General features: G+C 51.6%; 8 protein-coding genes across 8 annotated transcripts; 4 read left to right on the top strand and 4 right to left on the bottom strand.

Annotated features, from left to right (window-relative positions):
* Positions 1-972: 972 nt before the first annotated feature.
* On the bottom strand, positions 973-1,764 carry Ankef1 (Ankyrin repeat and EF-hand domain-containing protein 1; the record flags this gene model as incomplete). Its single annotated transcript, XM_036641710.1, has 1 exon — positions 973-1,764. One exon carries the CDS (start codon positions 1,762-1,764, stop codon positions 973-975), a length of 792 nt encoding a protein of 263 aa, XP_036492663.1.
* A 2,340-nt stretch (positions 1,765-4,104) lies between these two features.
* On the bottom strand, positions 4,105-8,295 carry CGCS363_v009860 (uncharacterized protein; the record flags this gene model as incomplete). Its single annotated transcript, XM_036641709.1, has 1 exon — positions 4,105-8,295. One exon carries the CDS (start codon positions 8,293-8,295, stop codon positions 4,105-4,107), a length of 4,191 nt encoding a protein of 1,396 aa, XP_036492949.1.
* Positions 8,296-9,286: 991 nt separating this feature from the next.
* FCK4-1 (putative alcohol acetyltransferase FCK4) lies at positions 9,287-10,796 on the top strand (the record flags this gene model as incomplete). Its single annotated transcript, XM_036641708.1, has 2 exons — positions 9,287-9,327; positions 9,386-10,796. The coding sequence occupies 2 exons, from the start codon at positions 9,287-9,289 to the stop codon at positions 10,794-10,796; spliced, it is 1,452 nt and encodes a 483-aa protein (XP_036493378.1).
* A 158-nt stretch (positions 10,797-10,954) lies between these two features.
* Positions 10,955-12,826, bottom strand: CGCS363_v009858 (uncharacterized protein; the record flags this gene model as incomplete). The annotated part of the gene is made up of 2 exons (XM_036641707.1): positions 10,955-11,811; positions 12,241-12,826. The coding sequence occupies 2 exons, from the start codon at positions 12,824-12,826 to the stop codon at positions 10,955-10,957; spliced, it is 1,443 nt and encodes a 480-aa protein (XP_036493377.1).
* Positions 12,827-19,144: 6,318 nt separating this feature from the next.
* On the top strand, positions 19,145-20,251 carry Ankk1-0 (Ankyrin repeat and protein kinase domain-containing protein 1; the record flags this gene model as incomplete). The annotated part of the gene is made up of 1 exon (XM_036641706.1): positions 19,145-20,251. One exon carries the CDS (start codon positions 19,145-19,147, stop codon positions 20,249-20,251), a length of 1,107 nt encoding a protein of 368 aa, XP_036493374.1.
* A 1,706-nt stretch (positions 20,252-21,957) lies between these two features.
* CGCS363_v009856 (Glyceraldehyde 3-phosphate phosphatase) lies at positions 21,958-22,689 on the top strand (the record flags this gene model as incomplete). Its single annotated transcript, XM_036641705.1, has 1 exon — positions 21,958-22,689. One exon carries the CDS (start codon positions 21,958-21,960, stop codon positions 22,687-22,689), a length of 732 nt encoding a protein of 243 aa, XP_036493373.1.
* Positions 22,690-22,807: 118 nt separating this feature from the next.
* Positions 22,808-24,220, bottom strand: CGCS363_v009855 (Dehydrocurvularin biosynthesis regulator; the record flags this gene model as incomplete). The annotated part of the gene is made up of 1 exon (XM_036641704.1): positions 22,808-24,220. The coding sequence occupies one exon, from the start codon at positions 24,218-24,220 to the stop codon at positions 22,808-22,810; it is 1,413 nt and encodes a 470-aa protein (XP_036493376.1).
* A 1,332-nt stretch (positions 24,221-25,552) lies between these two features.
* On the top strand, positions 25,553-26,802 carry BOA1-9 (Oxidoreductase BOA1; the record flags this gene model as incomplete). Its single annotated transcript, XM_036641703.1, has 6 exons — positions 25,553-25,586; positions 25,637-25,707; positions 25,754-25,974; positions 26,028-26,109; positions 26,162-26,453; positions 26,510-26,802. The coding sequence occupies 6 exons, from the start codon at positions 25,553-25,555 to the stop codon at positions 26,800-26,802; spliced, it is 993 nt and encodes a 330-aa protein (XP_036493375.1).
* Position 26,803: the final 1 nt, after the last annotated feature.

Here is a 26,803-nt window from a genome sequence, read left to right as displayed (position 1 = left end):
GGAAGAGATAGGTTATTTGAAGAAGAAAGAGAAGGAGATGAAGACGCGCAAGTTGGAGATCAAGAGAAACCAGTACACAGGGTGAAATGGCATCTGCTCTTGTCCGAGGCGAAACCGTATCACCTGGCAGTGATACTCAAAAGGCTAATCGTATAATATCAACAAAGACTCATGAGTCGGGTCGCAACTCGTAGTCCGCTGACGGCCTCTGTCGCTATGCGCTCCAGGTCAGTTGGTCAAGGGCAAGTAAGAAAGGAGGTTTTTCTCGAGCGCGTTTGCTACCAACACGTGTTGCCAATGCCAACACCAACAACACCCCTGGCGGCTGGGATCCCCTCGAAATGTGGAGCCCGCCGAAGTGCATCACAAACTTGACGCCTCACGTAACAGATAACAGATACTGCATCCGAGAAAACCAAGTTGTCGCATCCTTCTCAATAGTCCCAGCTGAGCTCAATATGCCAAACTTCAATTCGAACCATGACCTGGTACTGTAAAAATCGCTGATTGCAATGTTAAGTTCAAGCAATTGATCAGTATTGCTGGAGTCTGAGGAGATCCATTCTAAGCCCGGTGAACTTAGCATCCATGTCACATGTGGACTTGGGCCCAACGACCTCAAAATGATAATTAAATACCTCTGCGAGAAGAAAAAGAGTAAAAGAGTCACCAAACAGACCAAATCGCTGTTTGAGAACTAATGAGTGAACACTAAGAACGCCTAAGCGCAATCACCAACTTCTAAAGAGCGAAACCAGGAACGAAAGGTATGAGAAAAAACATGTTCTCTCGGGCTCCCAATCTATGACCCCTGACAGCCGCTCACACCTCTACTCAATTGACCAGTTGAGCACTCTGTGAGACTCTGAGGCAGGCACCGAGAAGGCCCAAGGGGGCTACCCATGAGGTTCGAAGAGAAAATTCCAAGACTGACTCGATTTTTCCTTCACTGGCGGTGCACAAAACGCCGTCTCAGCTGGCACACTGGGTGTTGTTTGAGCCTCCAACAAATCGACGGAAGAAACGCGTAATCCCCGCAGTCCATTTCCCTGGAGCCTTCTGCTTTTGTTCGCGTGTCACTTGAGGCGCACAATAAATAGGCAACGTCTCCTCCGGCTCGTCGTATTCATCATCGTCATCGACATCAAAGTCGAAGTCCGGCCAGGACGGCGATGTAGCTGGCACCACCATAGAATACGAAGCACCAGCCAAAATGAGATACCGCGCAATCTCACCATTCCCTCCACAAAGCGCATGATGCAGCGGCGTCCACGCAATACGCTGGCTGAATATTTTCTTCGTCATTGTCCATTGAGTGCTTTGCTGATTCGAGACGCAATGACAAAGATATCGCGCTGGGGCATTGATGTTGACGCCGTGCTCGATCAACCACTTCACCACATGCATGTGGCCGTTTCTCGCAGCCAGATGGAGTGGCGTACCCCAACACGTCGTCGAATAAAACGAGTCAATGCCGAATTGTTCGAAGCTGGCCAGCAACTCGACAGACGGCTCGACGGGACGCACACGCCCGAGATCGGCGCCGAAAGCCGCGGCAGCCTTCAGTACCGCGAGCTGGCCATTCGCTGCAGCTGTAGTCGCGATTTCGGGAAGATCTCTCTCAATCGCATCGCGGAAGAGTTCCCGCTGCAGGATACCGCAGAGTCTATGGTTGACACGACAGAGAGCGGCGATACTTGAGGTCGAGTCAAGGTGTTCAGCAATCTGAAGCCAGATTTCGTCAGGGAGGCTTTGGATCGACATATTGCTCTCTCAATTGAATGCTGAGGAGCGACGGTGGCTGGAGAGGTGTCAGCCGGCCAACTCGGATGTCAAAAAGAGATATGCGCGAACCTATCAAATGAAGAGAACTTGGGGTGATGGTGACTTGCAAGAATACGTCAGGCTTTGGAAGATGGCTGAACCACGTTTTTGCGATGGAAGGAAAGAAAATCCATGAGGCAGCTTCCATTCTCAGGGTTCATCGCCAATGTTGGCGGTTTATCGGCCATGTCTCGGAAAACGCGTCTTGCGTCGGGACTGGAATGTCAAACTGGCCATCTTCACCCGAGAAACTGCGTGAGCGGAATGCTAGGGCAGTTGTCGAGACTGTCGTTGGAATGAATGATCCAGTAAACAATGTCCCGGCCCGGGAGTCCCACACGGAGAGAAATTCTGCCCGAAATGTCTCCCTGGGTAGCCGCCCCGGTTTGTGGATTCATGGACCGACAGAGTGGGCCAATGCCCGGAGTCGGCGCCGGGGCGCTTCGGTTCCGTGGGGTGTTTGACATGTCAACACAGACAGGTACTACACAAAACATGAATTGGACACCTCCGGAGTCGGCTCATTACAGTAAAATCTCAGAGTTGATGGTACGCGGCTTTTAGACAGCTTGTCCGCAGTTGACAGCATAGTTCAGCCGTCCGCATGCAGTCCGTGTTGAACTCCGGCATACAGTCGCGACTACAACAGTTGAATATTCAAGATACTACACCCATCAACTCAATAACTTGGATGGGAACAGAAAGTCCGAAATGACAACATCCCCAAAGCTAAATTCGTACAGTACTACAATCCGGACTAGAAAGCACGAGATTTAAAGTTCTTCACCCAAGACACAACTCTGGCTAAATAGTTGCCTGTCAATAGTTAGAAACTAAGCGATGTATGATTCATGTCAAGGTAGCCGAGACTTGACGTGGAGTTGCGACCGAACTCTATCATATTATCCGTCCATGCTCGTTGTGGGATGCCGAGCGCAGGACCCATCGTTCTCTCAGAAATCAACTCATGGGGCTATTTGTAGCCACGGACTTTTGTATCGTGTCTCTGACCCTTCTCCTTGTTGACAAGAAATGCGCATGCCGAAGAATCCGGACAGCTGTATAAAGAGAGGACGAAGTTCGCCTTCAGTCAACTCCCAACTCCAGCATCACACAACTCATACCTTCCAACAACCTCTACAAACCAATCTTCACCCACAGTCTTTGTCTTTCGACACACAAAATCTTCAAAATGCAGATCAAGTACATCTTCGTCGCCGCCTTCGCCTCCATGGCCATGGCCGTGCCCTCTTCCAACGTCAACGAGGGCAACATCCTCGCCCGCCAGAAGGGCCCCGTCAACCCCTCCGGCCCCAGCTGCTGCACCTACGTCGGCAACTGCCAGGCTTCTTGCGTAAGTCGAGAACTCCCCATATCAACATGAGTTGGACCGAAAGTGAGGCTAACAAGACTTCCAAGTGCCCCACTGGATGCCCCAAATAAATGTCCGATTGTATGGCAGGTCGGCGCGGCAACTTGGCAAGACGGATATGTTTTAGCTACTTAGCTACTTAGGAACTGTTTTATCCTTGGTATTTAAGAGGGAAGTTGACTTTAAGGTCTGAGTAGAGCTGCATAGCATAGCAAACATCAATCAAGAATCAAGTTGAAGCCAAAATCATTACAGCGTGAATCCAGCCCTGCGCCCCAAAGTTGACATCATGATTGAAACGCTGGTTTGTCTGAACTCCAGTCTCTAAATGACAAGACGAACCCCACGAACCCCAACACCCAATTCCTCTAAGGCTATTTGACGGAGCACGGAGACTTCAGTTGTCAATCTCCGCCGGCGCATTTAATCAGTCCGGCGGGTGGGCATCTTGGGGGTGGGATACCGAGCCAACTGGGACCGGGGCTCCGCACACCGCCGATCGACGGCATCGTCGCAAGCCAAGAGGACCCGTAACCGTGGCTTCGGGAATGAGAAGACGCCGTAGTCCGCCAGGAGATCGCTAGCCTGAGTTTCATCGTCGCTATATGAGAGCATCGATATGATCTTTCAGCAATGTGGGTGGGTGGCTGGACTGCCACCACCGGACGAACATGGTTGCATGAAGGTACTCAGCTCGCCCCAACAAAGGTCTAGACAAACCCATCAAAGACCAATGTGAAACACACGAGAACGACAAAGCGGCATGATTGCAATGATTTAATTACCAAAGGAGTTCTCCCCTCCTCAAGGCCCTTATCCAGCGTGCTATCCCGCGAAAGCAAGCTATTTCGTGTTATTTACACAATGTATAGTACAACCACAGCCAGAGGGCGCGTGTAATTACATCCTCACACCCTCTCGTCGCCGCCCATGCTCTCTTCCTCGTCGCTGATATCGTACCCCATCTCCCTCGCGTCCTGCACCCTCTCCCTCGCCACGCGCGCCTCGTGCCATGCGTCCCATCTCGCCTTGTCCTCCGGCGATTCCTCCGGCCGCTTGACGAGCCCCTTCTTGCGCAGACGGCGACGAAGCTGGCGCTTTTCCCAGAAATCGAGAGTCCGAATGTCGATGGTCGCGATGTCCGTGCCGGTAAGGTAGTCCTCGAGATCGGCCAATAGGTCTGATGCGTCTTCAGCGAGCTGGTTGGCGACTTGACGACCCCAGCCGTTGGTAGTCCACTCGTCGATCTTGACAGGAATCGCGTAGCCCCAGGTAGGATCCGTGGCCGACCAGACGCAAGGCGTTGATGAGCAAGTCGTCGGCCGACAGTAGAGCTCGCACATGGCCGACTCGGCGGCGTACCAGACTGCGCTGATGATGACGAGCAAGCCAAGGAAGGTGATGCGCAGAGGATTGCGGTGCATGAGTTGGGGGATGGGAAGCTGAATGACGTTGACCTTCTCATCGGAAGAGATGCTGGTGTGGTCGGCAGTCTTCTGGGTGGCGGTGGGTTGCTGGAATGCAGTTCCCTTTGCCTGCTGATCTTGTACCATCGCAATCATCTTCTCCATCTCGCTGATCTTGTTCTCGTTGTACGTGGGGTCGGCGTGAGACACCTTGTCCTCCAGGCGTTCGATGCCCTGCTTGGCGGAGCGAATGCTTCGAAGCCCATCTGTGAGAGTCTTGGTCATTCTGTCGATCTGCTGCATCGTGTGGTCACGTTCGTCACTGCTCAGGTTGGCGCTGTTCGCAATTTCCTCCCGCTTCTCGTTAATCTCGTCAAGCATGCTCTCCACGGTCTCCTCGGTCTCAAAATCGGGGGGCAGAGGCTTTTGCAAGTTAAACATTTCCTCCAAGTCGTCCAAAGTCGAGTCCTCGATTTGATGGCGGCGCTGAAGCTCCAAAAGGTCGTCCTTCACGGTCGGTGGCTTCACCGAGTTCATCAATGGTCGTCGAGGTCTAGATGAGGATTTGCGCCGGCGGAGCACAGAGGTCGTGGTCGTGCCTGCAGTGTCTTGCTCCTTCTGCTCGCTCGATTCGGATTCGGATGCGTTGGCATTGGAGATTGATCGCCCTCTCAAGGAAGCGCGGGAGTTTCTTCTGCTTGATGCTCGGCCATGGCTCGTAGAAGGTCTGGCTTCAGACTTGATGGCTGACTTGAGCTCCTTCTCCTGTACCTTGTCGACCCGAACCGTTGCGGGAGTGTCTACGTATGCGCCTGTAACCTTTGGGGTAGGGAGAGAAAGTGGGTCCGTCTTGACCGGGCGAGGAGTTTCCTCAGCGAGGAGGTCCTTATCCTCCTCAGAATCAGGCTCGATCGATGGCGGCCTGGTAGAGCCACGTTCAGATTGGCCGTCTGTGGGCGCAAACAGCATGATCTCCTGCTCGATGCGATCTGTCGGATCGCCATCGGAGGCCGCCATGCTCTTCCTGCTGTCCTTAGAAGATTCAGTCGAGCGTTGGCGTCGTACACGGCGCAGACCAGCAGACACTGGCCGCTCAGCCTCGATGGTTTTGGGCTCGTCTTTGGAGCTGCTTGAGGCCTCATCTGACTTGGGAGTTGGCTCCAGCTTCTTCAGAGTGTCGTTGCGGTTACGTCTCGTGACTTCTGCCTTTTCCGAGTCCGATGTCTTGGGACGATCCTCGCTTCTGCGGCGAGGGACGTATGGCTTTCTGGCGGGTTCCTCAGCCTTCTTCAGGTCCTCTGTCTTCTTCGGTACCTCCTCGACCGGCGTTGTCTCGGCGGATGGCTGATCCTTTGTCTCCTTTTCTTCGACCACATCCGTCGTCTGCTTTTCCTTGGCCAACGGCTCGGCGACCACTTTCTTGATGGCTTCCTTCGGCTCTCGCCCCGCAAGCCTGTCCTCAGAGTTACGCTCAATATCCTCCGCAAAACCCTCTCGAAGTCTCTCAATGGTCCTAGCCGGGTTTACTGTCCGTGATGCGGGTCTCTCCTCGTCGTGCTTGATGGTGTTCGGTTGGGTATCTTTCTCGGTCCTGTCGTCGGTGGCTGCTTGAGGCTTGACCGTCTCGGGCGCTGGGCTTCCAGCTGGGCTACTGCTAGCAGCTCTGGCGAGCCTTTGCAGCAGATCTCTTGAGTCTGTTCGGGTATGCTGCAATTGAGGTCGGGCGGGCGACTTCGGGCTCGCCACTTTCGCCTCCGGCTTCGTCTCTCTGGGTGCGCCGGCGTTTTTGTAAATAGTGACAGGGGTGTTTGCAATGTGTTCGCCTTCGTCCTGGTTCGTAGGCTGCCAGGCTTCCCTCTTGCTCTCTCGGATAGGTGTTGACTCTTTGTCGACTCGTTCGGCCTCTGGCGAGAATTCTCTGGACATTGAGTTCCGCTCTCGAATCTCTTCCAAACGGCTTTCAGCCAAAGCTTTCTTCGACACAGACTCTGCCTCTCGAGCTCGGATGGTATCGAGTTTGGAGTTTTTCGGTCGAGGATGTTCCCTGACAGGCGGCGCGAGATCATCCTCGTCGGGTGTAGGGTAGTATGAGCGTGTCTGGGCCTTCGTCTTGGCCAGCTCCTCCTCAGCCTCGGCCTCTCTCTCGCGAATCTCCTCCAGTCGGGTGTTCCTTCCCCTCGATTGGCTCCTGCGCAGCTCTGCCAACTGCTCGTTTGCCTTCTCTTCACGTTGGCGAATCTCGTCAATCTTACTATTGGTCCGCGCTGCCCGTGATGAGAGGGGTCCGGCAGATGCTTCCCTCCGGAAAGGGCTTGATTCGGGCTCTTCTGCGTATGCGCTGCCATTGGAGAATCTTCGATTGGAGGCATCGTCGTATCCAGAGCCGCTAATTCTAATGCGCGGGCTGTCCGAGATCTGAAGGTCTCCGGCAGTGAAGTCGGCATCCAGCTGCCAGGCGAAGCTCTTCTCCGGCGATCGCGCCTCAGGGTTCGTAGAGCCCGGTCGCGAAGTTGGGGGTGTCGGTTCGAGTGCTTCAACGGAAGGCAGTGGCGTATTGGCAGCAATTTCCCAGTCCGGTTTGGGTGTTCTCTTGATGCCCTTGTCGTCCTCATCGAGAAGATGCTTGATCCAACCTTCCGGGACTGAGCTCTTGGCAAACGCCCTAGCACCAGGGCTGCTACCCAAACTGCCGTAGCTTGTCTTCCTACCCAGGTTTGGGCTGGTCCCATTCAAGCTCGAGTTGCTCGTTCGCTTCCCGAGTGTCTGGCCTCCGTTCAAGCTGCTGTTACTCGTGCGCCGCCCAAGCCCGGAGCCACCGTTCAGGCTGCTGTTGCTCGTCTTCCGCGCTAGTGTTCGACCGGTGTCCGCGATGTACGGCCCGACTCTCGTGTTGCCGAAGAGGTTTTCTGGCTGGCGGGCAGCGCTGGGCGACTCGGCCATCTCGCGTTCGTACTGGCTCAGTCGGCGGGTGAAGCTGCCGGAGCTAGAGCCGCTCTGCGACGCTGGACTTCCGCTGTATCCACCATAGCGGGCGACGTAGCTGTCGCGCAGCGAGTCGCTGGACAACCTGGAGAGGGGTCGGGCACGGCCGAAGTCGTTGGGTTCCTTGTTAAGGTTCTGTCGAACTTTGGCCTCTTCAGCGACCTGTCTGTTGTGGAAAGGGCGGGGCGCAGGGCTCGGGGAAGCGTCGACGGCAGGAGACGTTCTGCGCGTTCTCTCGAGAGGGCTGGGGCTGGGTCGGTCTTCTTCTCCCGCCAACGCCCAAACATCTGCTACGGAAGGAATTTTGCCCTTGGCGAAGACTCCAATTGTAGATTTGGGGCGGGGAAGTCGGGATCCAGGCGAAACAACATCGGCCGAATGGTTGGAACCGACTGACGGCGTCTGGGACATCGAGCTTGAGGGTCTGGGAATGGCGGCAGCAGCAGCTCGTGAAGGTGGTCGCATGGAGGCAGAGCTTGGAGGCCGGGGAATACCAGCTGCGCGAGAAGGTGGGCGCGCGTTCGTGGGGGAGAAGCCATAACGGTTTGTTGTTGCTGACGCTGCCGGGGCAGTGTCTCTTGGGTTGAGCGTCTCGCGCGACGGCTTGGAGAACAGCGGCTTGCGGCCCTCTTGGTCGATAGTCAATTGGGCTGAAGCACGGCGGTTCGGTCGCGCCCCGAAGTGACCCGGGGCGGCTGTATCGTGGTTCATGGCGGGTAAATCTTGGGGCCACGTTCTTTGGTTTTTGGTGGTGTAAGGCGTCAAGCAGCGGGAAGCTGCATGGTTTTGCGATGCGATGCGATTCGGCGACAAGTCGCGTCAAACACAGTTGACGCGACGTGAAAGATCAAAAATCGAGTCGCGGGTATGCTATGATTCGGTCGAGGTCATGTTCGTCGCGGCGATTCGCAGTCATCAGGGGAATATTGATCGCGCAAAAGGAGAAGGATAATAATTTGGGACGGAGAGCGAAAGTGATGAAGCGCGTCTCCCACTAAGCAGCGACCGGGGGGTGCTCCCCTGGGCAGGCGTGGGCCACCGTGGGACCTCTTTCCTCCTTGAGCTAAACCCCACACGGCCCCTCCCAAATATCGGCGCGGAAGAACCTTTTCGGAAATGACTAATCGGAAGCTGCCGGCGCAAGTGGGGCTCGTGCATGCGGTTCCTGAGTTCTGGACCCTGATGGCCGATTTGCAAAACGGTGCAAACCGTTGAGAAACGCCATGACCGTTTGGCTTTTTTCTGTTTCCCTTCTGCAACGGCTGCCTTTTCCTTATTTGTTCCGTAGGATCCGAACCATGTCTGCAAACCATGGCAATGCCCCAGTCTTCAGCTGGAAAGGAGAGGCCTCCACCACTCATTGCAGCTCATATCTCAAGCGAACATTGGAAGATTGCGCGTCATGAGAGACCCGGGGACTGATTCCCCCCTGCATCAGGATCAATATGAAGACGGCACAACAGGAAGCTATGCTCTTCTCAGTCGGGGACCCCTTGCATCAACAATGCCCGTGCACAAGAGCTTTGTGCTCACCAGCGCGATAAAACGGAGGGATGTCCACGCCTGTTTTTATTGACACTGCGTGAGCTTGGACCAATCGCGACTCAACCTCCCTGCTGTTCATTTTTAGCAATTCAACTCAGGGTCCAACCGCCATTGTCTGCAACTTGAGAGCTTGAAAGACCGCTCCACGTTGCCAGCCATGAAGCCTCAACTCACAGTGGCTCGGCCATGTGGCTACATGTAGGCGCCACAGACATATCCAATGCATTGCGAAAGCCTCTGACGTCTGCTACTACAGGGAGAAATACTCCACGGCACGCCACTCCCTGAATTTCTATCACTCTGTCTCCGTCACGGGCCGGTACGCGGTCCCACCTGGCACTGACAATGCCACCCTGAGAGACACTCTTCAGTGGGCTGTTGCACAAGTCGTCCTGGAGCAGCCCATGTTGCGGGTCGGAATCATCGATCAAGACAAACAAAGCACAAGCTTTGTTCATATCCCACGTGTCGATCTGTCGGAACATATCCAATTGTTCGGGTCATCGCGGCCCGACGAAGTGGACGCTGCCCTGAGCAAACATCTTTCATACCAGCATTCCCAGCTATGGCCAGATATCGAGCAGCGCCCACCGTGGAGGGTCTCCATCATCCCAATTTCCAATGGCGAAGAGACGCCATCCGAGGTTGAGATCGTCTACGCTTTCCACCATGCCATTAGCGACGGCACCAGCGGATCCATCTTCCATCAAAGACTTCTCGAAGCGCTGGGCAACCCCGTGAAAGACATTCCAGGCCTGGAAGGAAAGACGATCGCATTTCCAGAACCGCATGTGCTACCGTCACCGCAACATGAACTCGTCAGCTCGCGACTTAGCTGGACATTCTTCCTGGCCACTCTTTGGGACGCCTTTGGCCCTTCGTGGCTGAAGAGCAAACCCGCTATTCGACCGTGGAAAGCGCGCCCGATCGATCTTGCGCAGCCAAACGAGACCAGCACCCACATTTTGCGGATTCCTCCAGCGCTTGCGACGAAGCTGCTCGCCGTGGCACGAAGCCATTCTGTTACGCTGACGCCGCTACTTCACGCCCTCATCGTCGCATCCGCATCCCGGAGGATCCCAGTGTCCGAGGCACCGACATTTGAGCCCTGCTCACCCATCAGTCTGAGACGGTACCTGCCCGCCGATTCAGACTTTGACGCAAAGAACCAGATCCTCGTGCTCGTGACATCAGGAGACCATCCAATCCCGCCCGCTCTCGTCACCAAGCTCCGCTCATCGTCAGACAAAGAATACGAAGATGCCATTTGGGAAGTAGCCTCCTCCGTGAAGTCTACCATGAACGACAAGCTCGCGAGTCTGCCACACGACGACCCAGGATCCATGCTGAAATATGTCGGCGACTTTCACGACTTCTTCCGCCAGAAGAATGGTCAGGAACGAAGCAACAGCTGGGAGCTCAGCAACTTGGGCGCCATCAACGGAGGAAGTGGGAGCTGGAAGATGACGCGGGCGGTGTTCTCCCAGTCAGCGTCGGTATTGGGTCCTGGATTCAGTGCCAACATGGCGGGTGTGGTTGGGGGAGAGATCACGGTCACGTTATGCTGGAACAATTCCGTTGTTGAAGGTTCTTTAGTTGAGGGTGTGATTGCAGATCTGGACGCCTGGTTGCCAGAGATTGCCAGCCATAAACCACTAGCTATCTGATCTCTTCTAAAATCCTCTTGAGGCTCTTATGCCCAGGAGCGTTCGTTCGTATATTGTGTGGATTCCACATGTTCCTCCCAGAAGTCCTGTGCCATCAATCCAAGATCATTATCCCATATTCAGAGTCACCGTTCCAGTGCTTGCATCACCCTTTGTTACTAAGATTCCCACCTGATCTTTGTGAAGATGTGCCGAAACTTTGACGAGATAATCTTCAACTCGTCGGACCTGAGCTTGTTCCATTGACCAGAGAGCTCTGAACACTTCTCACCCTCCACAGTTGTACCAGCAAGAGTCCAAGAGCTCTTTTCCTCGGTGGAAATTCTTCCGGTTTCTTCTCGGGCATCCTTCCAAGCTCCTTGTACTCTCAAAAGTTCCATTGTTCTGATCAGGCAATCTGTATTTGTCAAAATGGTATAGCCGTCGTCGTCTAGCCATGGAATTGCTCTCACCACCCTGTCCAATGTCCTCAACATCAGTCTCTTGTCAATATGTGTAATAGGCTCACCAAACCATTGGTCGTCTAACAGAAACGTGATGCCATGCATTTGAGCAAACTTAAAGCTTCTTGTTCGGTGGTTAACCAACAGAGAAAGTGTCGATTGCCGCAATTGGACAACTGCATCTTCATCCAGAGCAAGTTTGATGATCTTGGCGTATTCAGAAAAGTCTTCATCGCAGAAATCTGCGTGATCAAACATAGCAATGAGTCCTTGTGCCAGGATGTCCTTCAGTTCATATGTTGATACTTCGTGGGGAACTTCGTCGATTGTCCGCTGCGCGAGCTTGAGGAATGCTTTTTTCTTTGCTGCGATTTCGTGTTCGTCATGGTCGCAGCACTTATCTGTAAGTCCACAGGACCGCGTATTGGTCCAAGGAGACTCATAATCCCAGCCTGCGAGTACCTTGGTTAAGAGAGCAATCGGCGTCTCGACCTTTTCGAAAGAGTCGATGTCACTATCCCACACTTCCTCCCTTGACCATATCGGCGTGCCACCTTCCACCAACTTGAGAGCTGCGGATGCATGGTGCATGCGAAAAGCGATATAAATAGGGAACTGAATATGGCCCCAATCTGCTTTGAGAAGCAGCCTCGAATCAGCCCCAAATGAGACCAGATGGTCAATCATTGACACATCATCACATGTTGCCAAATATTGGAAAACGCTGTTGTGAGCCTTGCCCCCCAAGCGGTTTGGATCCATCCCGAGATCCTTTATGAGACGCGTGGCAATTGACTTGTTTCCGGAAGCCACTGCCGTATCGAGTGCTGTGGTGAAAACATTTCTTCCCCAATAAATAGCACAACTGTCCTTCCGATAAGAATGATCCATAAGTATGTGACGAATTCTTGTCGAGCAATTACAATATAGCTCCTCAAGAATTTTCAGCTCGGGTGGCCATGACGCTGGCTGCGGAGGAACCATACAAAGCGGCGACGAACCAGCCGAAAGTAATAGGTGCGCGATGTCGGTCTGCCTATGGCAAATGGCGTAATGTAACGGGGTCCAGACCATGACACCTTTGTCGTAGTAAGTGCGATAAGATTCGTCGTAAGGAGTGATATCGTTCCAGGGGCTCTCGCACCCGCAGTAAAGTCTCGCCGGAGCCTCGATGTCGACGCCTTTGGAGATCAACCATTCAACGACATGCTGATGGCCATAGATGATGGCGAAGTGGAGGGGTGCTCCCCAGCGGGCGCGCGGAGATAATTGGTATGGAATACCCTTGGCCAACTTTTCATCTGCTGTGAGCGGCTTAACCTGATAGTAGTCAAGATTGGCGCCGTGTTCAGCTGCGAGCTTTAGAGCTCCGAGGTTCCCGTTGCTCGCTGCTTCGATGGTCGGGCCTGGATGGTGCTCCTTGACGGCGGCCTCATACAGCAGACGATTGAAGACGCGGTAGAACGTTTGATTGACATGAGCGAGGTTTGACAGGTCGTAAGTGTTGTCGAGGAAATTACCGATCATACTGAGAAGCTCTAGAGGTAGAAAGGCAAAAGTTGCCTCGGTGAGCCTTGCCGTATCCATGTCGATTGTTGAACCACAATGTAGCGAGCAAGAAGAGGGTAGGGGAGTCTTGCCTGAAGAAACGACGGCATGGAATTCTCGCACCGCTAGCATTTTATACTCGAATGGTGTGAAGGGGAGAAAACTTTGAAAGAAAATCAGCAACCGTGATGGCAACGGGTCCAGTGGATCTGCACTGGCTTTTGGAGATAACTCGCAAAACCAACCTCGGAGGCGAACTCAAACCCAAACTCAAGATTTTCGCGGTAGACTTGGACTTGACATTAAATGCAACAAACAGAGCATAATGACTAGGCCTGCGGCTCCATTTTAAGCCAGCACTTCCACATGCAAATTTGTTAAAGAGGCCGCATGAGTGAGCAAGTGTGATTCAGTTTGTGTGCCACATGTTGGGTGCCTGCAGACATCAGAAGGAGAGGCTTGGTCTCAAAGTCCTCTTCTAATCCACCTTATAATGTCAGCTTCAGAAATTATGACTAGCGAAGGAGATTTCGGCAGTGTTTCTCACATAAATCGTATTAAGCGTCAAATTAGAACCTTAACATTCAGATTACATCCAGTCCGACCGTTGTTAAATGTTCTTTGGTGGAGATTGTGATTGCAGATCTAGACATCTGGTTGCGAATTGCGAAAGGTCGCTGGAGGTATTTTGTGTTATTTTCCAACTTAGATGGACGTTATGAATGGGCTAGTCATCAAGGTGTCCCTCAGCCATACACCGGTAGCGGCCGGCATCAACTCAGATAAACAAGCCCGCCTAAGTTAAGACGGTAGATATACAATTCAAACGCCCAACCGGTCCAGAAGCCTCACATTCTTACTAACACTGCCATGAGCAAAGAAAACCAGCTTCAGACCCTTGTCTGAGAATCAAATACTGCTCGGTTTCTTGGGTGTCAAAATCACCCGTGAAATGAAGATTCCGAAAGATGGATAGGTTATCAGTTACTCGGCTACGCGACCCATGAGTGTTGCTTTACATCCCCTTCAACCCCTCTCTTCTCCTGAGGCACTGCTTCTCCAATACATTTGTCCTGCCTTGTGGCTCCAATATCCATCAGGAACTCTCCGATGCAACCCGGTCTGGTATTTGGATGGACGGTCGCTATGTACTGCCATGTGGCCCCTCGATCCCTGGGCGAATCGTCTGGCTTGCCTCTTGCATAGAAATTAAATTTGACGTCTTTGGGTAGGTAGGCTCCCATACCCACATAGACGTCGCACTTCTTCAAAACATCCCTTGTTAAAGCGGCCCCGTTCTCTCCAATCTTTTCATCGGGAAAACCCGAACCTCTAATGATCAACTTTTTGTCACCTGACCCTTCAATGTCGACAATCTCGCAAGAGTTCCAAACCCAGGCTTGTTGAATGCTGTCAATGGTTTTACCATCGAGAGCAACACCGGGGGAAGAGTAGATAGGATCCTGTTTGTCCATCGGCAGAGGCTCGCGCGTTCGACAGTCAGTGTAGACAAATATGATGGCACCATCCGGAACCTGTTTGCCGGACTCGCCGTTGATCAGCCACAACTCATCTATGCAAGCGTTCCCTTGATGTTCTGTTTCGTCTTTCCCCTTGTCGCACCAAGCTTTAAAATGAGGAGGCCCAGGGAAGGACATCGATCTCTCGACACACATTGACAATGTACCACTGAGGAGACTGTTTAGCGGCGATCAGTCAGATAGTGAAAAGTTCAAATGTCTTACCAGACCACCTTCCTCACGGGAACAAACGTAAAGTAGCCACACTGGCCTTTATCCAACTTGACGGTCCAGGTGCGACCGTATGCAGTGCTCCAACTCTCTGACCACCCGCCAGATATTCCAGCCTTGAATAGTTTGCCGACTTTCGGGGTGACGCTGACACTCCAACCAACGGATGTTGATTCACTTTCTTTCATGGAACACTCGACTGGTGCGTGACAATCAGAATGGGGGAATGGTCGTTCCTCGGCCCATTCGAAGTATGTGCCTACGCACATCAGAGTCAGCCACTTGCTATCCTCAGAATCTCAAAGGCATGTTGGATTGATACTAACGAATTTGACAAAAGCTGCCGCATTTTGTCTCAATATCCGACCATCTTTCGCATGTACCGTCTGATTGGATATGATATTTTGCCTTACAATCTGCTTCGAAGTACTGGTGGTACATCTTTAGAGCATGGTGATCTCGGCTCGAGCAGGGGTCTCCAGAACGTTTCTCAAGGAAAGCGGTCTTGTTGTCGAAAAACGCATAACGATCCTCAGGACGGATAGTCCACAGAGGGGGGTCTTTGGGGTCCCAATCAAAGTCCACAGGGCTTTGATAGAGACCAGAAATGTTTGTTGCACTAACTATGCTTATGAAGAACACGGCGAGGAAAATTCGTAGATCCATTCCAATACCAGAAAAGGGGACGGAAGGAGTGGCCGACTAAATCGGTGCTTCTCCAGCTGAATGTGGGTAGTTCGCAGAGTGTTACGTCAAGATATCAGAAGAATGGAAGGCAGGACGAAACTGCTTTAGTTGAAGAGTAGAGAAGATAGGCCACAACGACACGACCCAGAGTACACAATAACAATAGAAAATAGGGATGACTGGGAGAACAGGCCCAAGGAAATTGGAAATGTCCTTACTTGCGATTATGCCCGAAACTGTAACACTTGAAGATGGCAGCGACGAAATCTTTATCTTGTAATGAATGTACACTCGCTGTCTTCAGGATCTCAAATGTTGACCGGCTGTTTTCTTCCCAACGTAGTACAGACGTGCTAATGAAACTCGTGTACTACATAGTTTCTTTCAGTTCTCATCAGATGAACTGCATCACGAGGACTGCTTTTCAAAGGTATGCTACAATTGGGTCTCAGAATATGCAGTGACCTATCGATTAACGGTGTGGCGTAGGCTGTGTTGCTTGAGACGCAAGGGAGCTTGGTTACTAAACGCCCTTAGTAATCTTTGAAACACTTGACAATTGCAAGTGTAGCTTTGATAGCATATTGTTGTTTTGCGCATTTCTTCGAAAATATGAATAGTTTGATTTGATTGGAGTCTAGCCAGTGGCATTAGTGCTTGCACAGGCCTAGGGAGTGTATTTCTCTTGCAAAAGCATCACGATCCCATGTCCCGTATGCTCTGAGAAAAAGCACATGACAACTTCGAAGCCCCCACGCCACAATTACTATGCCCTCTGATTTCATTCTGACCCAAAGAACAACTATGAGCTGACCTGCCTCCCAGACGAGGGTAGTTTGCTCAAGATTGTTGCGTCACATGCGTAACTTGCGACTGCCATTTCTTTCACATTTACCTGCGCCTTCTGCGCTCATTAGCCAACACGAGGCCAAGCACTTATGTATCAAAGAGTGCCTTACGATAGATTCTACTGAATTCTCATATCTATTTGCCAGGATGCATTGGCGCTCTAAAGTGCTGTATTCCCTACACCAACAACATAAAGTGATCCTGATAAGAAAATGTTTGAAGTTGCGGAGTTGGATAAAGTTTCGAATTTTATGTCTGCAATTTGGATCTTAGAATCTCTATGGCGCACCCTGCTCTCAGGGTTGATTCAAGCTGGCCAGATGCTTAGCCGTCAAGTGCCAATCCCTTTCGATACGAATTGTCAATCATTGCTTTATCAGACTAATGGGCGGTAAAGCTTAAATCATGATCAGTCGGAGAGGTTCCCTCTGGGTGTCTCTATTTGATCGGATGTGTTTTCCCATATTGCCTCGCAGATTCGTACACCCGCGCTGTCGAATCGAGATGTCGTGCCCGAACCCACCATCGCTATCTGCTCTTCCCACGGAGTTATGCTACCTCATAGGAGACCAACCAGCAATCAAATCGGCTGATCTGGCATCTCTAGCTCGAGTCAACTGGCGATTTTACATCATTTTCACGCGATACTTACGTCTAGCCGCTCTACGAAACACGCCCAACTTCACCATTCAAGCAGCACGCTGCGGCGATTTAGCCGGCCTCCAGTTTGCATATGAACGCGGTGCCAAGCTTGATGTTATTCACAAACTTGATTTGAAAGGCTCGCACGCCAATATACATGGGTTACCTCAAAGGAAAATATGCTGGGGAACACCGCTGCACTTTGCTGTAGCGGGTGGCCACATGAACGTCGTCAATTGGCTTCTCTCGAAGAATGTCAGCATTGAGGCACCTGGTTGTCTACATTGCGAATGTTTCACCGAGGGTGATGACGTTTTCGATCGAGAAGAAAACAAACGTATCCTAGTCTGGACGCCATTACACTATGCCATTTGCCAGGGCCACACCAATGTTTCTCATCGGCTACTCAACTCTGGAGCGGATGTCCTCTGTAAGGTCGACCCGGCCCCAAAACGTCTGCACCCAGGTCTTCGCAAGATAAAGCGGCGACACAAAGATTTCTTTTGCGACTACACCGAAGCGCTTCCACGAAACGATTTTCGTCGCAAGCTGCTTCGCATCCGGGCACCACAGATTGAGAAGAAACGCTATTGTTTGAGGGGTACCAACCAAGACGTGCCCGCAATCCACACCGCTGCAGCAAGAGATAATCGAGCTATCATTCGTCGCCTGAGACATAAAATGGGCGTCGACATCAAAAACGAGGCAGGTAATTTCGGCGAGCATGCGCTGTATCGCTCTGCGCACTCTACCAGCGTTCGCGTGGTTCGTTTTCTCGTGGCATTAGGCAAGCATGATCGCATGCGTACGTCGGCGTATTCCCCTCTTGTTACAGCATTCCGATTCAGGCATCCTGCATTAGCTGTTGAGTTGATGAAGCACGGCTCTCCAGTCTGGGAGTGGTATTATGAAAGGATGTACTGGTCCCTTGATCTTATCAGAGTACCTGATGCATTGTTAACGCGACTTATTTATGACTGGAGAGGGCGTGATTATACCAGTGACAGAGTTGGACCGGAACAGGTCGGTCTCAAACGGATGGCTTTTCTGATGGCAGCAAGGAAAACAGTGGAAACTGTGCCACGACAAGTATCAGCGGAAGGCTGTTCAGAAATCCTCTTTGAAGGATTCTTCCAAATGTGTGAAGACGGTGATTTTGACTTGGAGTCTATCTTACAATACATCAAGATCACTGATCTTCAGATCAGTGCCTTAAGGGCGCTGCCTAGGCGCCTGACCTCCCTCTCCATAACCATCAATGCAGCCACAATGGCCTTGCAAGTAATTCTCAGATCATGCCGTTACATCTATTGGAAGTCCCATAGAACATGGAACAACTCGGCTCCCATTGTCTATTTCCTGTTGCAGAATGGGGCTTCGGTCTGCGATGGTAGGTGGAGCAGTCTGGAAATAGCTTTGAGAGAGCTTTTAAATCAAGTTCTAGATGATTATGGATTCAGAGAGGGGAACTGGGGCACTGATTTTCCACAGAGGTTAAATTCCAACAGTGGCGGGTTGATCGAGATTTTACGACTTCTAGGCTGCCATGGAGCGTACGATGATGAAACGGACTGGACGAGTCCAAACGGCTTACTCCACAAGTATGGATACATCGTTGGGTATAACAAGGAATACGGCAAGAACAAGGAAATAGATCCTAAGATGCGAGAGAAGATCAAAAACGGAACATGGTCGTCGCTGCCGCGGCGGGCCCGGAAGATTTTAGAACGATTCGGGCCCCGCGGCGACTAAGCTGGAAAATGAAACATTCAACACTGTCATCTCTCACCGTTTTGCCAGATCTATCGTTTTTGCTATGAAATTTGAGCACATACCGGCCCATCTCGCATACCTAAGATGTTGTGTTTCCTTACTGTGAATTGGACCTGGGCTATTCATATTAACTCATTCAATGGTACTGGCATCATCAACGGCGGCCCCACTTTGCCGGTTGTAGATCCCGTTCGTGTTCGCGTTCGCGACTGCCCCTGCGGACCTAGACACCTACTCTGCACCACACAGCAGCCTCGGATTGACTTCTAAACTGCATGCTGGCCAACTCGTCACAAATCCGATTCCACTTTGATCCGAGGCATGTATGTCTTTCTTAAGTGCCCCTTGGCTTAAGAATTCGCTCGCACGCCGTACTCCCGTCATTCAACGCGCTTGAAGCAACGCGTTTGCGGCGCAGCCCACCCGCGTTTGATCCCTTGAACGGAACAAAAGCAGTTGACTACGACACAAATCAATCACGGTCACTTGGACTTTTCTCTCAGTCAAAGGGAGAGGGTCAATTTTCACCTCACACTTGAACCATATCAACCTCGCGTTGTGAGTCACTCAGGGCCGACCGCGACCTAGATTTCACCCGTAGACTGACCAATGCCTCAGCACGACCCATCCGTTGTGATATCCACTACGCCCAACGATGGATAACCAGCCTGGATCTGTGTTCTGGTGGCAAAAGGCCGATGAGATTCCTCTAGAGACCTGGGAGCATATCGCCAGCTATGTCACTGACCCCAAAAGCCTGGCCGTGATGGCGCGTGTCAACCACAAACTCCGTTATGTGTGCGACCCCAAGCTGTACAACAGCGCAGTGGTTGAAGGGCGGATCCAAGACGCGGTTCTTCTCGCCGCTGCCGAGGGAAATCTTGCTACATTGCAGAAAGCAAAACGCTACGGTGCAGCCTTTAACAAAATCACTCCGCTTGCTGAACCTTTCGAGTGGGTGTTGAACCTGTGGGAAGAGATGATGGCACGAGACGGCCCCTTGAGCCACAAGCCCGATTTCACACCGCCCGATGCGGGCTGGGCCACTCCATTGCATGTCGCCGCGATGAATGGCCACTACCACGTCGTCGCGTGGCTTCTCGATGAGGATGTAGACATTGAAGCACCTGCAAGGTTCTGCTGCGAGTGCTTGCCTCTCGTCGTACAGGACCCTACGAACCCGACACGATATCTAGGGGATTATCCAGCTTGGACACCTCTCCATTACGCCATCTGCAAGGGCCATTCCTCAGTTGCCAGGCTGCTTCTTTCTGCTGGGGCCTCATATGGCAACTTATGCGTGCCGCAATCGTCTGGAAGATGGTATAAGCGCCCTTACAACAGAAACATAGGCGGACGCGCTATCGGACGGTTTTACTGTTATCCTCACCTACGAGACCAAGAAAATGACATCTCAGGACATGTTTCTGCAATCCACACGGCAGCTGCAACAGGAAACAAAGCTATCATGTCTCATCTTGTCGAGGGCCTCGGAGTGGATATCCACAGCAAGGACGAAGGGAACGCAGCACCAATACACTATGCTGTCTTGGCGCCAAATGCATCCATGGTCAGTCACGCCATCCAATTGGGAGCGGATGTACATTCTGGATATTGCCCTAGAACCGTGTCAAAACATAGTTCAGGGTGGGATCACCGGCGAATTATTCCGATGTGTAAGAAAACACCGCTCGAGCCCCTTCACTGGGCTTTGTTGTGGAAAAGGGGAAAAAGACAGAGGCTGTCAGAGAACTGGCCTTGAATGGCGCTTGTTGGCCCAAAGTGTCTAGCGATGGTGTGTCAACACATGCTCACATCACGCGTATATTGAAAATCATCGACAATTTTGCCCCCAGGCCCGTGGCACCCCAGGGTTCGTATTTGCGACTACTTGAACGAGCATCAGCTCGTTCAGAGCATCTGCAACTCCTCATGGACAGCGTGTCGAGCAATCTTCCTGAACTTCTCAACTGGACATGGAACGTTGGCCGGGCGTCTCGGGATCGTTTCCAGATGGTATCCGAGTTTCAGTTAGCTTTCTTCTATGCCTGCCAAATTCCGGACATTGATGAAGCAGTCTTGCGCCAATTCCGAGATTGTTTGGGCCTTGTAATGGGTCAGAAAGACTTTGACATGAGCGAGCACTACGTCTACTCTGATCTCGAAGCCGAACGGAAGTTATGGGTTCACCAAGATGCACATCCGGCCAAATTCAAATGCCCCATTGGCACACTAGCAATATGCCATACTGTTAGCCATATGCCGCGATACTTTGAAGAAGAGATGCTTCGGAGATTGCGCTGGCTCTTGGACGCCAGAGCAAAGCCGACAAGTCCCCGTCAGCCGCTTTCTCCTCTTGTTTGCCTCTTCAACAGAATCAGAGCCGAGGATCTGAAGTACGACTGGTACAACAAACCAAACGATACAGAATACCATGATTCATGGTGTGCATTCCTACCGATAGTTGAACTACTTGGAGATAACGGTGCATGGCAGCCATTTGATAACGACAGAATCGAGGGCATGTTGCTTATTCTAGCAGCTTACTTCGGTATGGTGCGCCAGCTGTCAAGAACATCGGCGAAAGCTGCAGCAGAATTCCATCGTCAAGTGTTGGAGATGATGCCTGCTGAAGTTCAGAAAATGGCGGAAGTGGCTCAGTTAACCACAGAGGAACCGGAGGGTCAAGCATCTCCTCCTACAGACTGATCGAAGAGCTGTCAATCAAATAGATGTAAGGTATGGCAAGGCATCTTAGAATGGCTACTATAGTATCGAGACTTATGTTTGTAGTTCTGCTGGGTTTGAAAGGCTTACATACCACTACTTTTCCGTTCATTCTCTCAACTCAGGTATATATTTTCAAGCCAGTACCACTGGGTTCAGCATGCTTTGATAGTTGCGTTCTCACTGTATGGGAGATCTCCAACCTCACCACCTAGGTGGTCTACTCAATTTTCCTATTTCCTATTACATGGTCATCATTTTTGTACGTTTCTCTTGTTGGTTATTCGCTCATCTCACATATTTGTATCAACACTTCGTGTCTTCCCAAGGAAATCACAAGCTTTGACGGAGGTGAGATACTGGGCAAATTTGGGCTTCGACGTCGATAGTCGATACAAGGAACATACAAAGTGTGCCCCACGGTGTAGAAAAGCTAAAGTCTCCTTCTAAGGATCATGCGTATGTCAGTGACACCATCTCAGTGTGCATTCGATGGAGAGTTCAGAGTTCAGTCTTTCTCCCCTTCTAAGTTTTCTTCTCCGCAGTTTGCCGCCTGGAGGCGCACCTCGTTGACTGCCGTTTGACACCCCACAACGACCGGCGGATATCGGCGGTTCCCGCGAACTCAGAAAACGCGGCATGAAAACGGCCTTGCGTCATTCTGCGTGCTTCGTCCCCAAAAGTAGCCGAATTATCCAAAAACATCGTTTCGTACGTAAATTCCCGACTCTCAAAGACGCCATGACCGAACCTGCGGATACTCTACGTATCCGAGCAGTCTTAGCCGAGAAGACATGGTTTGGATTCGACCTTGACGACACTCTGCATGAATTCCGACGCGCATCTGCGGCTGCAACCGCAAAGACGATTGAGGCAATATCTCAGCAGTATGGACAACCTGGGAATGCCTTGAAGGAAGAGTACTCAAACATTCTCCGCGACAAAACGTTAAACGCCTTCTCCGACGGCAAGACCTCATTTGAGTACAGACGAGAGCGTTTCACAACCTTGTTAGAGCGCTTCTCCCTCGCCAAAGACGTTGACTTTATCGATCGGCTCCTTGGCATATACGAAGATACTTTGACACAGTCATTGCAACTCAAAGACGGGGCTTTGAGTCTTTTGGCGACTTTGAAAGAGAAGGGCAAGAAGGTGACTGTCATCACTGAGGGGCCACAAGATGCACAAGAAAGGACGGTGAAACAGCTCGGCTTAGCGGGACATGTCGACTTCCTAGCTACCACCAACTTCTTCCGAGTTTCCAAGACTGAGGGTCTGTTCCCAAGAGTTTTGGAGCACCTAGGCATCCAACCTTCGGACATGGTTTACATCGGAGATAACCCAGTCCGAGATACCGTGCCAGCGAGGGAAGCGGGTATCTTTGCCATTCATTACAACGAGCAGGCAGAAACCTCACTGGAGGGGCCGTCGCCACAGGTGAAATCGTTGGCAGAGGTTGAGGCCCTTCTGTGATATAGCCTCATAGACCTTCTAGGATCTTGGAATATTCGAAGAATGAGGAATCTCGTGCACATTGACCATTTTCCTCCATTGAAACACATGGCAACTAGCTTTTGTGGCTTGTGTTGAGTTATAACGCCCCCTCAATGAAGCTGTCCAGAAACGCAAAATCGAGGTTCTCAAAGTTCCAGTCGACCTCGGCGGAGCTGTTTCTCAGCAATCGCGATTCATGTATGTCAACTCTGTCAAGGACGTCGGATGGGTCCTCAACAGCTACCGGCATGATCTGTACCACGTTTGGGTCACCCCAATCTTTTGGCCTGCGATCGCATCCGCATCCATTTCCTAGGTCTTTATGTTGGCAATCGCCCGTTTTCTCTCGGTCTGGACCAGATTTCAGTGGTATTGGTGTGTTGGGGGTTTCGTTTTGGATATGTATGGTCGGCAGATGAGGCAAATAGATCTCCAAAACGGTGTTGTTGTGCGTCAAAGCCGCATGGCTTCCGAAGTCTTCCCCACGCTTTCGCATGTTTGGTGAGAACACAACAGTGTACCTTCCTCCCGACATGGCATCTTCATCAATAGCCAGGAGAAACCGAAGTAAGGTAGTCACCCGCTTAGCAATTGCATCGTCGTTTATATCAACAACCCCCAGCATGATCGCTAGGGTTTGCTCCAAAAGCCCTCGATCACTCAGCCGTTGATGTGCTGTAAATGAGAAAGAGTCTTCGGCTACTGCGCAGCGACTACCACCGTTTAGATAGGCCAGGAAGAGGGTTGTGCAGGGTATGAAGGTGACCAGGTCTATGCCTCGGCAGTAGTAACGCGTTGTCTGAGACGCGCGAAAAGACACATATCTGGAGAGAATCTCGCGACTTGCTGTAATGGCGACCATTTTATTATGGTAGTTCTCTTTCTGGGTAGTTGAATCGAACATATGAGGCAGATGTAGTTGCAAGAGGATATGGTAGTACATGAAATGGTTGTTGAAGCGCAGAATTTCGCGAACCTTGTCCGACTGGCTAGTGCACGAGATCAAGTTCGGTGATACCCAGAACTGAGGCGGCATCGCGGCGGAAGCATCCTGCAATAACTTGTCTACTTCTTTAGTGATATTGGCATCATGTAGTTCGGAGGCGCTTCGTTGTAATAACAGACCGCATGCTACGCAGCACAGGCGTAGCATGCGTTCAAGAGGCGAGCACCTTTCGAGAGCCTGGGGAGTGGCGAAGGTATCCTGAACCGAGCTCTGCGGTAGACCAAGCATCAGAGCGATGTAACGGTCAAACTGGACGATTCGAAACCACATATCGTCGGGGTCGGCGGAGAATCCAGACAAGGACAAAGGCGCAATGCCACGATCGAGACCCAGCATTTGCGCGATCGTTACGGCTCTGCGGGCGGCTAGCCAAGACTGACGAAGATCGCCAGTATAATTCTTGAAGAGAGCTTCGAGAAGAATACACTCGATTCCTTCGAGGGAGCCAACCAACTCATCATTACTTGTGACCAGGTCGTGAGCTGTCGTCACAGCACGGAACATGATCACTTGGTAGGGGGTGCTGAGGCTGTCGAGTTGATGCGAAGAAGACTCCGGAATCCCTTGAAGGAAAGTTGCCAGTACCAAGAGTTTGCGTGCCACCAGTGTAGGATGACATCCCTCTGGCGGTAGTTGCAGTAAGACTTTCAGCGACGGAATTGCTGAGCCATTTGAGTCCGCTCTGGCGCATGTGACTGCGCGGATGACCTGAGATGTCTCTACTGGCATACCAAGAAGAACATCCATATCACTTTTGCAGGGCCAAGCTGCCAAAAGACGTTGCGATAAGGCACCGTGCAACACAGGGTGGCCATTCCCCGTGAGGTCTTCGCTCTGGGTTGTGGTTGTCTGATATGGAACTCTGTTGCATGGGTTTTCTTGAGAAATTAACTAAATTCCTGTCAACATGGCTATGTAGCATTGAGGTATATCCGGACAACCCACTTGTGAGACGGGCTGTGAAGGCGGTGTGGAGGTTTCGATACCAGAAGGTTCAACCAGTGATTCCTCACTGTCTGACCCGTTTCTGTTGCTCCATTGGTGTAATTCTGCTGCAAGGCTTTCCGGACTTGGACCTAGATGGCCATGTTGGCGAGCAGCAGCTTTGAGTAGCTGAGTCACTAGGGCTTCGACATGACCCAGCCTGTCCACGATATGCTTGTTGCTTCCAGGAGGAGGGGGCTGGTCGGTGACCTCCTGGCTGACACAGTCGACTCCACGGCGCTTGCAACTATCGCAAGTCTCCGGAGTATCGGCGGAGAAGGTGCATCGGGCCTTGCGCCGCTTGCAGTCCCAGCAGCTTTGAGTGCCTTTCCGCAATTTCCGGCGCTTCGGAGTTGGGCCGGTAGAGTCGGCCAATGAGGAGGGTCGCCGTGGGACAGTACTTTGCTCCATTGTCCAAGTAGTCGGTGAAACCGATGTAAGGACCGGAATCGATAGTATCGACGCAATGATCCGTGAAGATGAGAAGACATCCCTGAGTAGTCCTTTGTCTGCCTAATGCATGTCAGAATTAGTCATCAAGTCCTAGACCGGGGCCGTTCCGCCGGTATTTCGGCGGTGGAATTAAGCCCCGGGAATACCGCCCGCAGCGGGGCCACATTGGAGCTCCGGCGAAGCGGCCATCGGCATATTAGTCAACGGGATGGCGACCGTATCATCGGCGGAAGCAGTGATCTCTTGCATCCGGCAGCACCATAGAAGGGGTTCGCGAGCCTGTGTATAAGTACAAGCCAATTCGCTCCTTGTCTTCAACCGGAGGACAATCAACATCAGCCGAAGCCCAAAATCCCAGGTACCCATTTTCACAAACGAAACCAAAGCCAAAAAGTCAAAATGGTCAAGATTGCAATCGTTGGCGGCTCTAGCAGTATGTTGTCGAGCCGTCTCAGGCTGAATAGGCTGACACATGAATCCCAGACGTTGGATCAGAGGTCCATGATGCCTTGGTGGCCAGAGGAAAACATGAGATCATTCTCCTTTCAAGAAAGGTTAGTTCTTTGTCGTTCAAAAGTTTCGTATCGCTCATGTTTCTAGGATGCACCCGCCCAAAAGCTCGCCCCGGGAGTTCAATGGGTCAAGACAGACTATGAGGTCGCTCATCTGGCCAAGATTCTTGACGGTGTTGAGACGGTGCTTTCCTTCGTCTCTGGTCCAGCGGATCCGACGAACACCTCTCAGAGTGACACGCAGAAGAACTTGATTGATGCGTGCATCCAAGCTGGGGTCAAGCGCTTTGCTCCCAGCGAGTGGGCTACGTAAGTTTCCAGCCACTCTAGGTAGTTGGATGTTATCTCACAATATTCTCCAGGTCCAAGTTTGAGCATTTATTCTGGTACGCTTACAAGCAAGTCACTCGCGACTACCTCGTGGAGGTCAACAAGGAGAAGAAGGTCTGGTTCGTCCCAAATATCAGCTACAGTATCTTGGCTGACGTGATATCAGGTTCTTGAATACAGTCTTTTCCAACCGGGCTGGTTCACGAACTATCTGACCTGCCCATTCAGCTCCTCCAAGCATATCACTCAATTGGAGACCCCTGTCGACTTCAATCAATGTCGCGCACTGGTGGTCGACGGAGGTGAAGACGTTCCTTTGACCCTCATCACAGCTCAGGACCTTGCCAGAGTCGTCTCTCTGGCTGTGGAATATGAGGGAGAGTGGCCCGTTGTAGGTGGTATCAAGGGTGCCGAGATCACCATGGGGCAACTGATTGCACTCGGCGAAAGGATTCGTGGTAAGTTTTCGTCCTACCAGACTCGTTGGTTACTTCCATATTGATTCTGTTACCAGGCAAGCCATTTGCTGTCGAAAAGTTGAAGAAGGAGGACCTTGAGACTGGCAAAGTCACATCTTCGTGGACACTTGAATTGAAGCATCCGTCAATTCCTCCGGAAACTAGGAAGACCGTCGCTGCTAGTCTGGTTTCTGGCATTTTGCTCGGTTTTTCGGCTGGGTGCTTCAACACCTCCTCTGAGTGGAACCAACTTCTGCCCGACTTCAAGTTCACTCAACCTGAGGAGTTCCTGTCTCAGGCCTGGAAGTCAATCGATGCTGGAGAGGACGTCGTCTTTGATGAGTATTGAA

This window comes from Colletotrichum siamense (assembly GCF_013390195.1).
Source record: "Colletotrichum siamense strain Cg363 chromosome Unknown KSG_Cg363_contig06, whole genome shotgun sequence".
NCBI lineage: Eukaryota > Fungi > Ascomycota > Sordariomycetes > Glomerellales > Glomerellaceae > Colletotrichum > Colletotrichum siamense.
Note: the sequence above shows the minus strand (reverse complement) of the source record. Positions and strands in the feature narration are given on the sequence as shown.